Below are 13354 nucleotides of genomic sequence, written 5' to 3' on the forward strand. Positions count from 1 at the left end.
GGGTCTCAGGAAACGGCCCAAGCTCCGTCAGGAACCTTTCTGGATCCATCAGGCGCCTGGGACGGAACCATTTAGTCGGTTCCGTCTCCCTGCGGCGGGGGGAAGCGGTAGGAAAGTCCAAGTGAAGGAGCGAATGATCTGTCCATGACAAGGGTTTAATGTCTAAGTCCCCTCTACCAAGATCATTCAACCACTGACCAGAGATGAAAATCAAGTCCAGAGTGTGTCCTCCTATGTGAGTGGGGCCTTGAACTAACTGGGTCAGGTCCATGGCCCTCATGGAAGCCATGAACTCCCGAGCCACCTCTGACGCCTCACCCGCGGATGGAAGGTTGAAATCCCCCATGACAATAAGTCTGGGGGTATCCACCGCCACCCCGGCGATGACGTCAAGTAGCTCGGGTAGGGTCGCTGCCACGTGGCAGGGAGCCAGGTACGCAGTCAGCAAACCCATCTGCACCCCACGGCCCCACTTCACAAAGAGGGACTCACATCCGGCTATCTGAGGAACAGTGGTCTCCCTCAGAAAAAAGACTCTCCCTAATAATCACCGCCACTCCCCCCACCCCTCCCCTGGGCCCTTGGCTGATGAAATGCACGAAAACCTGGTGGGCACATTTCAACGAGGGGGACCCCCCCCTTGGCCCAACCAGGTCTCCGTAATACCTGCCAGGTCCGCACCCCCCTAGATTTAGTAGATTTATCGCAACGACATTTAAGGCTTGCAAAATTATTCTGAATTTTACAGGGGAACCATTTCCCTTGGGAGGCTTTTTTGGAGAAGCATGACAAGAAATGAAAGGAGTTAAGGTTCTCCTGGGAATCAACATGCTATCTGACCAAGCACACAAGGGTAACTCAGGATCTAGAGGTCAATAAGCCTTCTGTAACACATACACATTCAAACTGTTTCCAAGTTAATTTGTGGTGGGAGCCAACTGTAACATGGAAGACCCACAAATATCCAGAGTACATGAGCATAATGCTGGCAGGAACAGCTCAAACAATTTTAGTTTCCTCTCACCTTCTCTGAGGAGTCCTCCTCAGATGCCTCCTCTCCTTCACTGTCCAGACAAAAAAGTTTTCGCCGCTTTCCTGAACCTTTGATCCTTTCATCATCCCTCTTGGCGGTCTTGGGTATTTGCAAGGATTTTTTATCTGCAAAGTGGAATAGAGAAAGAAAATGAAGAAAGAAGCAAGAGACACCAAGGAACTTCATCTCCCTTTCCTGCTGCAGCCACATAGGCTCAGCCTCTCCCAAGACAATGAGACCAATGGCCCAGTGAGGAAAAGCAACATTAGCATTCTCAAGGGGATGGTATACTCTAAATCTCCCTATGCAGCCCATTTCCATCACAGCTGGGCAAACCTATCTTGGTTTCATTTTTCTTTTTTTATCCAGTTCTGCATCACACCTATTCAGACTGTAAACCAGAGAGAAGGGACAGCCTGGTTGCTAAAGCAAAGGATACTGATGCTTTGTAAGAAAATAAAACATGTCATCCTCTCACCGATTATAAAAGGTTAGAGTATAAACAACAGCCTGGAGGTGAGGCAACGTACCTTCCTCATCCTCTTCGGCAGGAGTAGAAGGGTGGGGCTGTTTCACTTCGCTGCACTCTGAGATTTCAGAGGGTTCTTTCCTTTTCACCTGTGGCAAAAAAGAAATGGGGTTTCCTGAGTAGAGCACCATATTTCAGATGACAGTCAAACTAAATCATTTGTCCCTTAAGAAATGAGAGTTCCATTCTGTACAGTTTCCTGAACAGGCCTCCAGCCCCAGAGGACACCCTGGCCTTTACCTTGAAGGACGGGAGCCTGAGGACTCCTCGAAAGCCAGTCCCAAAGCCAAAGCCCTCCAGGCCACTGGTCCCACCACTCTTGGCCCAGTCCACTAGAGACAGAAGGGCGGGATCTTTCAGTTTGGTTTTGTCCTTTTCCTCTTCCTTGGCTAGCTGTTTAACAGTGTTCTGGAAAGGCTAAAGACAATAAGATTGCAGCATTGATTAGGAAATGATTAGAGGCAGAGTGGAAGAAAGCAGCATTTTGGATGTGGGGAAGAAAGGAGGGTATACAACAGAAGAGTTTTCAAAAGTAGTAAGCTGGCCCACAGAACTACAGTCTGAGAACTATTTTATTAATCTGTGTTTATGAAAGAACTCACTTCTTATAAAGGTTGCCTACCTATATGCCTACCTTTATTTCAAACTACCCTACTGCTTACTATCATCCTCACCTATTGTGACATATGGGCCAATTTCATATAAGAAAGCAGAACTGCTATAATTCATATTAGAAAGCTATTTCCAAATAAACCATATTATGGCTCAAGGAGAGAACCTCCCCCATCTCAAGGCCATCACTGCTCTTTGATCTCCTTCCTGATATCGTAATCCACAATTTTAGAAACCCAAACCCATCATCCAAGATATAACTTGTAAAACATATGAAGAGTTATTTGGGTTCCTAATACATTGTGGTCAATTGTGGTCGTGTGTGTGTATCTACTTGGGCCCAATATTGTCAAACTACTCAAATAGACAATACAGGTATTCCTCAATTTACGACCACAATTGAGCCCAAAATTTATGTTGTGAAGTAAAAAACTTAAGTCAGTTTGCTCCATTTTACGACTTTTCTCACCACATTTGTTAAGTGAATCACTGCAGTTCTTAAATTAGTAACACAGTTGTTAAGTGAACCTGGCTTCCCCATTGACTTTGCTTGTCAGAATGTCACAAAAGGGGATCACATGACTCCGGGACCCTGCAACTGTCATAAATGTGAGTAGGTTGTCAAGTATCCAAATGTAAATCACATGACCATGGGGATGCTGCAACGGTCATTAGTGTGAAAAATGGTCATAAGTCACTTTTTTCAGTGCCGTTGTAACTTTGAACCATCGCTAAATTAACTGTCGTAAGTCGAGGACTACCTGTACACAAACAGATAACCTATCTCTCATTTCCTTCCAATTTGCCTCAGATTTATTTATTATTTATTTATTAATTCAATTTATATGCCGCCTTTCTCCGGAGACTCAGGGCGGCTTTCATTCCTTTCATTCTCCTGCTGCAAAATCACCTTGGCCTTTTCCTCTTTGCACTCCCACCACTTGTCAAAGGTGCTGAAAGCCACATTCTCAACCATCTTGCGATTGAGGTCTCGCTGCATGATGCTCTTCATCTCCTGCATGAGGGTTGCAAGGACACTGTCCACTACAGAGGCGTGTGGATCTTCAGGAAGCAGTGGGAGTGGAGCCACCTCTTCCTGATATCCCCATGGAGCTGTCCGGAAATCAAGCAGCCTCTGTGGAGGGGGCAGAGGTGGCTGCTCCGAGGAATGATGTTGCTGTTGTTGCTGCTGCTCTGAGGTCCGAACTGCTGATGGCTGCTGCATGAAAAGGTGGTCTTGCTGGAAGTGGTGACTGCCCTGCTCCAGTAAGTACCCAGCACTGTACAGAGGATGACCACAGAAAGAAGCCGTGTCCCGGTGATAGGAGAAAGGGTCCTCATACTGGCCTTTGCTTTGACGCAGCTGCTGAAGGCGGCTTAGCATCTGGGTTTGCATCTGGAAGGACATGGGCATCCCACCCCACTGGTTGCCAAGCCGGTTCATGAGCTCCAAGGAGTTGACAAAGTCATAGATGTGGGGAGCACCACGGCCTCCACCCACCACATTTGCTTGTCCTCTGAAATCGGACAGGCTATGACCGTGCCGGGGACCGACTTGGCCAAAATTAGAGAGTGAATGGGTTTTACCCGCCAGGTGAGGGAGGGAGACGGACATGAGAGGCTGGATTGGATATGAGGGTGGTGGTTCTGGATGATGGTGAGAAGCAAAGGAGGACACCCCCAATTGCATGTGGCCCAGCACTGATGGCATCACAGAAAAATGTGGGTCGGACACCTCTGCCACAGGAGTTGGAGGCTCAACTTCGGCTTCATCTTCAGAAATTTCCATGTCTTCACCTGAAGACTGCTGACATGCCTGATTAAGAATTGGAAGGAAAGAGAACAGCAAAGAAAGTGGTAGAGTGAATGAATTAGGCAGATAATCTACTCACCTGAAGGCAGTTCAATCAACTGTCACTTGCAGCTCGCAAAATATGAGTTCCCCATTCCTGCATTCTCCTCACCTGCCAGTCTAATAAAGCTACTGATATTCTCATCTTAAAAATTAAGAAAAACAGGGCCACATCTGCCAAACTTTAAAATGCTTGATTACAGAAAGTTTACTAGTCTGATTTCTCTTTCTAAACATTGCCTGGTTAAGCAACCCATTTGAAAGTTCTCAAAAATTGATTATTTGCAAGACCAACAAAATTACCACCTGATAGGCATGCAAATTAAGCTGACATACTATTAAAATAATTCAAATTAAGCTGACATACTATTAAAATAATTCATAATTCACTGCAAAGTTTTCAGTGCATACAGCCAGGGAAAAAGTACACCTATGTATATTATGATCTAGCAGGCTTATGTTCAAAATTGCAGAATAAAACTATTCTGTGCTCCATTTTATTGTCCTAATATTCTTTGGGCAGTAAACATACTATTTTTTCAGGCCCATTTAGGGGTTTTACCCTAGATCCTTTAAAAAAAAAACCCACTGTACTTTAGCAAGCTTCCTTAGACATCAGCCCTGAAACATTCTTCTGTGTGAATGGTATTGTTCTGCCCCAGAAGGTTGCTTGTTCAGAGACTGCCAACAGAGAATGGGTGTTGGTCCTACCTGATACACCCTTTTTCGGCAGGAACGAGAGACTCCAGGCATGGGTATCACTCTGTCTTCTGGCTCTATGGACTGAGTTCAATCTTAAAGAGACACCCTCCTTTGCACACACTCCCAGATTCAATGATGTCCCACAAGGTTTCCAGGATACTGCACCTGCAATGACACCCCAAGGACGCCTCCAAGACCAGACCCCCAAATCAGGGTGGGGCTGGAGTCTCTCGTTCCTGCCGAAAAAGGGTGTATCAGGTAGGACCAACACCCATTTTCCAGCTAGGAACTCGAGACTCCAGGCATGGGACTTACCAAAGCCAACAGTCCTCAAGGGTGGGAAGAAGTCTGGTCCTCCAATCTGGGCATCTCCAACACACGTTGCAGAACCCTCCGTCCAAATGCAGCCTTTGCTGAGGCATAAGCATCAATCCGGTAGTGTTGGATGAACGGAGAGGGAGATGACCCGTCGCCGCTCTGCAGATCTCTTCCACTGATGCTTTAGTCGCCCAGGCCACACTGGTAGCTGCACTGCGAGTCGAATGAGTGGTTATCTCCCTGGGCCGAGGCAGTGACTGAGCTTCATAAGCTCTGGCGATGGTAGCCCTGATCAATCTGCCCACCGCTGAGCTGGTAAGCTTCAGCCCCATCGTAGCCGGCAAGGAGGATACAAATAAGGCCTCCGATCTCCTAAACGACCTTGTCCTCTTAATGTAAATCTTTAATGCTCGTCTCACATCCAGCTTATGCCAGAGCTTTTCCCTGGGGTGAGATGGCTTCGGGCAAAAATCCGGAAGTACCAATTCTTGTGCCCGATGGAACCACAAATTAATTTTGGTCATGAAGGCCGGATCTAAACGTAGAACTCCTCTATCCACATGAAAGATACACAAGTCTTCCCTCACAGAGAGGGCCACAAGCTCCGAAATGCGTCTGGCCAATGTAATGGCCATTAGAAAGAGTCTTATATGTTAAGAAACTGAGGTGGACCTGCCTAAGCAGTTCAAAAGGTGTAGTAGACAAGGCCTGTAACACCTTCTGGAGATCCCAGGTGGGATAATGGTGTACCACTGCTGGTCTCAAGTTAGTCGCCCCCCTGAGGAAAATCCTTACATCAGGATGTTGAGCAACAGAAATTCTCCTCCCACACGATAACACTGAAGCTAAAGCAGCCACTTGCCTACGAAGGGTTGCTGGTGATAACCCTTTCTCCAACCCAGCTTGCAGAAACTCCAGAAGCTGCTGCACTGTTGCCTTGGTCGCCTGAATCCTCTGCCCCGAGCACCACAAACAGAATGTTCGCCAGGTGGAGTTATAAATGTGTGCCATCAACGGGCGCCCGGCAGCCTGCATAATCTCTATCACGCTTGCGGTGAAATTTCTCCCTTCAAGCAATCACTGCTCAACCTCCACACGGTTAAGTGAAGCCATTGCGGATCTGGGTGACAAACAGGTCCCTGAGAGAGGCAGACCCTGTCGGGCGGGATCTTCCAGGGCAGTGCAACCGATAGACTAATCAGATCCGCAAACCACAGTCGCCGTGGCCAATGAGGAGCTACCAGGATGAGTTCTGCCCTGAAGTGAAGAATCCGACTGATGACCTTCGGAAGCAGTGCCAGCGGGGGGAAGGCATATAACAGGCCCTCAGGCCAAGGGCAATGAAGAGCGTCTACTCCTTCCGCTTCCTGACACGGGAACCGAGCGAAAAACTGGGGTAGCTGGGCATTCGTCCGTGAGGTGAAGAGGTCGATGGTCGGCTGACCGAAACGTGTCACAATCTCCTGGAATAATGTTGGGTCCAGCCGCCACTCCAACTGATCTAAGGCCTCCCTGCTTAGCCAATCCGCCCATGTGTTGTCCTGTCCGGCCAAATGTTCTGCTTTGATGGACCTCAAATTTTGTTCCGCCCAACGACAGAGCCTCTCTGCCTCCTTCATGAGAGTCTGGGATTGTGTACCCCCCTGCCTGTTTACATGGGCTTTTACTGTAATGTTGTCTGTCATAAGGAGTACATGGCGGTTCAAGAGGTAGGGCCTGAAGTGCCTGAGTGCCAAGCGTACCGCTCTCAGCTCTAGCCAATTGATGCACTTCCGTGCCTCCGCCCATGACCAAACACCCTGTGCCATCTGATGCTGGCAATGAGCCCCCCATCCTACTAAACTGGCGTCTGTGGTCACTGTGACTCTCTCCTGTACTAGGAAGTAACATCCCTGTGACAGCCATCCAGACATCCACCAGCTCAGGGATGCTCTGACCAACCCCAGAATCCTGACCTTGGTCCGTGATGTTGCCCTTCCTGACTTCTGAAACGGTAACATGAACCATTGCCGAGGCCTGGCGTGAAACCTCACCCAAGGCACAATCTCTACGCATGAAATCATCTTGCCTAACAGGGTGGAGAGCTGTGCTAAAGTCACCCTGGGTGCAGCCATCACCCGTCTGGTCAAACTCTTGATGTCCTCCAACGTGTCCAGAGACAGGAACACCTGGCACTGAGTGGTGTCTATAACCGCCCCTAGATGAATGAGGCAATTTGTCGGGAGAAAATGGCTCTTCTCTATATTTATACAGAAACCATGAACCTGCAGACATTGGACCGTGGTATTCAGATCTGACTCCGCCCAAGCTAGAGATGTTGACTGCACCAAAATGTCGTCCAGGTAAGCCTGGAGACGAATCGGCTTGGACCTGAGTACCTTCCCCAATGCTGCCAGGATCTTTGTGAAGTCCCTGGGAGCAGAGGCTAGGCCGAATGGAAGCGCTCGGTATTGGAGATGTCTGCTGTCATAATAAAATCTCAGGTACTGTCTGTACTCCTGATGAATCGGAATGTGCAGATATGCATCTGTGAGGTCGATGGAGGTCAAGAAATTCCCCCTCCGAACATTTGCCAAAATTGACAGGAGGGAGTGCATCTTGAACCTCCGATACCTCAAGAACTTGTTTAGGCCCTTCAGGTTTAGAATTGGTCGAAGTCCCCCTGAGGGTTTTTGTATGACAAACAGCATTGAGTAATAACCCTTCCCCTGTTCTGATAAGGGGACGGGCTCCACTGCTGCTATGTCTATCAGATGCTGAATGGCTGTTTCCATACACCACCTCTTTGTTACATCTCTTGACTTTGGGCAACAGACAAAAACCCTTGGGGGAACCGCAAGAAATGAGCTAGACCTGAAGTGATGGTCTCCCTTACCCATGCATCTGTGGTGGATTTCTCCCACTGGTCTGCAAAAAGGCCTAGCCGGCCACCAATGGGAGCTTCAAGCCTCCAGTCAATGGGACCTGCAAAAGGAACGTGAATTCCCTCCACGAAAGGAACGCTTGGGCTGGCCTGCTCTGTTCCTATCTGATTGCCCCATCCCCGACTGATGGAACTGCCCCGTTTGACTGCCCTGGCCTTGGTAAAACCGTCTCTGACCTTTATAGAAACCTGCTCCCTCATAGGGACGAAAATAAGACCTCCAATCCTGCGAAGTAGATCGGGTGTCCGCCTTTCGTGATAAAGCTGGAAGAACCTTCTTCCTGTCCTTTGGTTCAGATAAAAGGGGATCTAAAGCTGACCCAAATAACTTGGACCCTTTAAAGGGAACAGAGGCCAAGCGCCATCTATGCTTGGAATCTGCCTGCCAATTCTTTAACCATAAGAGCCTCCTAGCCGTCACCGTAGAAGTGATGGCTGGCGCTCCAAATTTTGCTGAATGTAGTGTGGCATCAGCTGTATACTCCACTGCCGCCACTATCTTATTGAAATCCCGATGAGCTCTGAGATCTGAAACTGGTACCCTGTCCTGCATCTGTTTAAGCCACAACAGCGATGCCCTGGTGAAGAAGGACGCTGCCGTGGCTACTTTGATCCCCCAGGCCGCCGCCTGGTGAGCCCTTTTAAGAGCCTGCTCTAACTTACGGTCATCCGTTTTTAGCACCTCCTCTGGTTCGGCTAAGGTAGCTGAGGAAGAGGACAATGCTAGCACCGGTTCATCCACATCCGGGATATTCAGGAGCTCTGTGAGAACGGGTGTGGTGTTATAAAATCTCCTTTCATAAGAAGAGGAGCTGGTATGAGTTCCTGGCGAATCCCACTGTTTCTTAATCATGTCTAGAAACATCTGGGGAGCTGGTATAATATCAGTTTCTGCAACCGGTTCTGAAAACAGTAAAACTGCTGGATCCTGTTCTGATCTAACCCCCGTCTCTTCCGAAGTACCCTGCTTCGTGGTGACCTTAGCCTTCATGAGCAAAGCCTTAAAAAGATGTGGTCTAAACAACCCCTTGAATACAGGCTGTTCCGGTAACAGACCTTCTTCTTCAGATAATTCCTGATCCCACTGCTCAGAAGCACCTGGTAATGAGCCCTCTGACTCTGAAGAGGAAACTGAGACCTCAGATTCCAATTCTGGCTGTGACCTAGCTGGTCTCTGTTCAGCAGAACTCTGTGGCTTAACCACCTCCACATTCTTCCGCTGTGATCTTTTGGACTTAGCCTGACCAGCTGCAAAGCCCCGCTGCACTGCCTCAGCAATCCATTGCTGCACAATCGCAGGCATCTCAACTTCCTGTCCAGCGGCCTGACCCTCTGGTTGAGGTGCCACCGCAGGTGAAGGAGATAGACTCTGCTCCTGTTCCTCTACCTGCTCTCTTTCCAAAGGTGGAGGAGATAATTCTCTAGACACTAACAAACTGGTAGAAGGCCCTGGTTCTGCCAAATCAGAATCTTGAGCAGGCTGTGGACTATCTAAATGTCTACGCTTTGCTGTTGCCTTTTGACTCTTTGCCACTTGCTGTTCTAAGGCATCATGTAATCTCTTCTCTGCCCTTTCCTGTGCTCTTGATGGGAGCGTGAGAGCCATAGCCTTGGCCTTGATCTTTGCTGCTGCAGTCTGACTGCCAGACTTAGACCCATGGCCACTATTAGTGCTGTGGGTAGATCTTCTGTGAGACTCCCCACTGTTCTCCATACTGTGTCCAGAAAAACACCTTAAATCTCTATTCCACCAAGTATTACAAGGAATAATCCTCAACTGCAGAATAGATGAAACAGCCTCACTTGATCTGAAGAAAAACGTTCCTTTGAGGCAAAATACGTAGATCAGAAGTGGAGCTGAAGTAAGGAATCAGTCTAGTTCTCCAGTTCAAAAGAGGGGGAAAAAGTCCTGTGCAGGCTACACACCACTGCACTATGGCCCTCCCCTCCCCGGTCAGCAAACTGTGACCAGGCCTCCTCTTCACCTCAGTGGAATAGGACCCGGGTCCAGGCTCCTTTGTGCGTCCCTGAGGGCTTAAGCTGCACTGGAGGGCCGAGAACCCGAACCCTATGGCAGCTGCTGCTCCGTGCCTTTAAAATTAGGGGAAAACAAAATGGCCACCGCATCTGGTGGCCTCCTCAGCACTATTTTGGCGCCAAAATGCCCAAAGTCCTCCAGACGGTGCTTCCACCCCCCTCCTTACTACTTACAGCCTCGGAGAGTAGGTGGTCAGGGCACAAGGCAGGAATGGCTGAATCCCGTTGTCCACTGCCTGATCAGAGCCCACACGAGGCTCAGCGTTTCTTCTAGCCGCCAAACAGCTGAGATCCCCTCGCCTAGTGCTCTGCCAGCAAAGGCAACAAAAACAAATTTAAAGCTGGGCACGGATGCAGCCAGGGGTCCTCAGCCGAGGAACCCCCCTCCCACGACGATCTTTCTTCAACTCTTCAAAACCTTTTAAAAATGCAAGGAACCCCCACAAGGGGAAAGAAAACAAAAACAAATAAAAAAACAAACAAGCAAAAAAATTTAAACCAGAACTATCTGACTAAATTTAACAAGAGAGAACTCTAAATCCATCCAACCAAGCTCAGGACTGAGATGAATCTGGGAGCGTGTGCAAAGGAAGGCGTCTCTTTAAGATTGAACTCAGTCCATAAAGCCAGAAGACAGAGTGATACCTCATGCTTGGAGTCTCAAGTTCCTAGCTGGAAAACCACTCACATCAATTCTATTAAACAAAACAAAAAGCAGATTCCAAATCCTGAAAACTTACTCTGTCTTGCCCATTAGCCTTCGGGGATTCGTCTCCTGCTGCCGCATCCACGGCTGGCACCACATCTTCAAAGCTGACTGGAACAGGTGGTGGTGGGGTGCAGGGGCCATGTGGCTCTGCTCCCTTGGTCCCCTCTTTCTCTTCCTCTTCCTCTTCGGTGTCTGAATTGAGAAAAGAAAACTTGGACCGCTGCTCCTTCAGCAGCATCTCAATGCGGGAGTCCAAGCTGCTGTGCTGAGCAAAGGGTACGCTCTCATTGGTAGTCTCAGGAGCAGGGGAACCAGATCGGGCTGGTGAGGTCTGCACAGCAGGAGAATGAGATTGGTCATCAATCCCTGGGGCTATGGTCACTGCTGGACTGATGTTCTCTTTAGTTTCCTGAGCAAGAAATTCTGTGGGAGGCAGGGAGTTGGCTGCAAATGTTTCTGCCGTGGGGAGCAGCCGGTAATCCTGATCCACAGCGTGGGGTTCTGCAGGCAGAGAGAAGGGCTCTGGGGTGGCTGTGTAAGATGGGTAGAGCACACTGGGTGCTGGGAAATGTTCCACACTCTGCTGGGCAAAACCATGACTGTTCTGGAACTGAATGCTTTCTGATGCCGTTGTCACAGATGAGGAGCAAGCTGCAGTGACAACACAGGTGGAAGAAGTACTGGTGGTGACTGTGGATGAAAGAGTAGGATCATCCCGTTGAGAACGTTCTCTGTGTCGGGAATGGAAGCCAGAGTCCTCTCTTGGATGAGAGCGATAAGAGGAGGAGGAAGATCGCCCTGAGGTGGATGAGAGGCGCTGATATCGGCTACTACTGGTTGTGGCCACACTACTACTGCTGCTGCCACCACCGAACTGCTGACTGTAAGGGGGGTAGTGATGGTCATTGCTGCGGTAGTGAGTGGAGGAAGATGAAGAAGATGATGTGGATGAAGTATAGTGCCGGCGGAAGTACAAGTCTGAAAAGCTGTTCTCATGCCGAGACGATTTGTATGACGTTGACTCTGGCTGGTAGTTTGAGTAGCCTGGGGTCCCTTGCCTTGGAGAGAAAAAGAAAGAAGTAGTTCCATGAGCACCTGCCCATCTTTTCTGCCCCCAATGAACTGGCTCATATATTATTTAAGATCATTTCCCCAAATCTTGTCTCAAATGGGGGCAGGAGAAACCCTTACCTGCTAGAATAGGCAGAATCCTGTGAATATGGTGTTCCTCCCCGAGGGGTATATGGAGTCCCCTGGGACTGTGGTGTATACTGGCCATAAGAAGAAGGTGTGTCTTGTCGGCCACTGGAGTATGGAGTGTCCTGAGAACAAGGGGTGCCGTTGCCAGGTGTTGAAGGCATTGTATTACTCGGGTACAACGAATTGGCCGAATGGTGTCTTCGAGACTCTGACTGTAAAAAGAATAATGTTGACAATCGCTTGATATCACTTCTTGCTCAGAGCTAAAATTCATGTGCAATGCAAAGTCAAGCGGCTCAAGCCACACTGCCTAATAGGTAAGCATCTTTCTTAGATGACACATAACATTTTCTTAGCTTAGCTACTTCACAAGTGCACAAATGGCAAAATTGAAGACTGAGCTACCTAAAGCAAGGCATCAGCTACTACCTATAGGACACAGGAGAGTTGCAGGTAGGCAATGAATGCAGTTCAGCAGAGGGAAGGAAGCAGTATCCTAGCTGTATCAAGAAAGCAGAAGTTAGTAAGAAATTCTCTCTTATTGGGTGATCAAACAATTAAGCAAGTCTTAAACAGAGAAGAAAACCTACAGGGGAGATCTTGTGAAGAAAAAGGGGCACCTAAACTAATCCAGTAGATTCAAATACATTTCTAAGTTACCAAATCAGCTGAGAACTTCTCATTCAGCATTTTGCTTCCAGTTGGGACAGTCTGGGGTGTGAAAGAGCCATTCACAATCAGTTCATAATATTTCATACGTTGTTGACCTGTAAAAACAAAAAAGCAGTTGCCATTCAAAATCAGGGTGATGACACTAAATTAGGAGAGCGACTAAAGGAAGGTCATTACCTTTGATGTCAAGCTGGGCATGAATGATGTTGCCCATTACTGAAGTGTTGTGCAGGTTCTTGACTGTCTCCTTCGCCCCCCTTGTGCTGGTGAAGAGCACCTTGGCCAGACCCAGGTGCTTGCCATTCTTTGGATTATACAGAATCTCAATCTCCTCAATGTCACCATACTTTTTGCACATCTCACAGAGAAAGGATTCCTTGATGTTATCATTGAGCCGGGCAAAAGTCACCTCCTTCAGAGGGATCTGGCCCACATAGTACTCATCTAGCTGCAGCAATGACAGAAGGCAAGATGAGACGAGGAAGCTAAAATCAACCTCCAGTTAAGTTACATACCAATAATTAATAAAACTGGCAGTTGGCAAATTTTTAAAGAATACTGATAAGGATAGACTTGGAAATCACAGTTCTGCTGGACTGAACTTTGATCAGCTGGGTCCAGGTCTCTGGCCCTTGAAGTAGATGAAGCAGATATTTCTCCATTTAAATCCCAGATCATATTATTTCAAGTACAATTTATTACCATTTCCCTGGCAGTAATTTCCAAAACTAAAATGGACACTTTTATATACACCCACACACTTTGGA

General features: G+C 48.1%; 1 protein-coding gene across 1 annotated transcript in view; it reads right to left on the minus strand.

Moving 5' to 3' along the window:
• Positions 1 to 13354, minus strand: part of SETD1A (SET domain containing 1A, histone lysine methyltransferase) — a 66228-nt gene that overhangs the window by 28435 nt on the left and 24439 nt on the right. The window contains exons 3-10 of the mRNA XM_070944520.1: positions 12765 to 13035; positions 12576 to 12682; positions 11907 to 12127; positions 10747 to 11773; positions 3085 to 3990; positions 1803 to 1979; positions 1564 to 1651; positions 1025 to 1158 (exon numbers count right to left, since the gene is read on the minus strand). Of these exons, the coding sequence (XP_070800621.1) occupies positions 1025 to 1158; positions 1564 to 1651; positions 1803 to 1979; positions 3085 to 3990; positions 10747 to 11773; positions 11907 to 12127; positions 12576 to 12682; positions 12765 to 13035 (2931 nt within the window). The remainder of the gene's footprint in view (positions 1 to 1024; positions 1159 to 1563; positions 1652 to 1802; positions 1980 to 3084; positions 3991 to 10746; positions 11774 to 11906; positions 12128 to 12575; positions 12683 to 12764; positions 13036 to 13354) is intronic.

This window comes from Pituophis catenifer, unplaced genomic scaffold (assembly GCF_029215685.1).
Source record: "Pituophis catenifer annectens isolate HBS135680 unplaced genomic scaffold, rPitCat1.0.hap2 SCAF_5, whole genome shotgun sequence".
Classification (NCBI taxonomy): Eukaryota; Metazoa; Chordata; class Lepidosauria; order Squamata; family Colubridae; genus Pituophis; species Pituophis catenifer.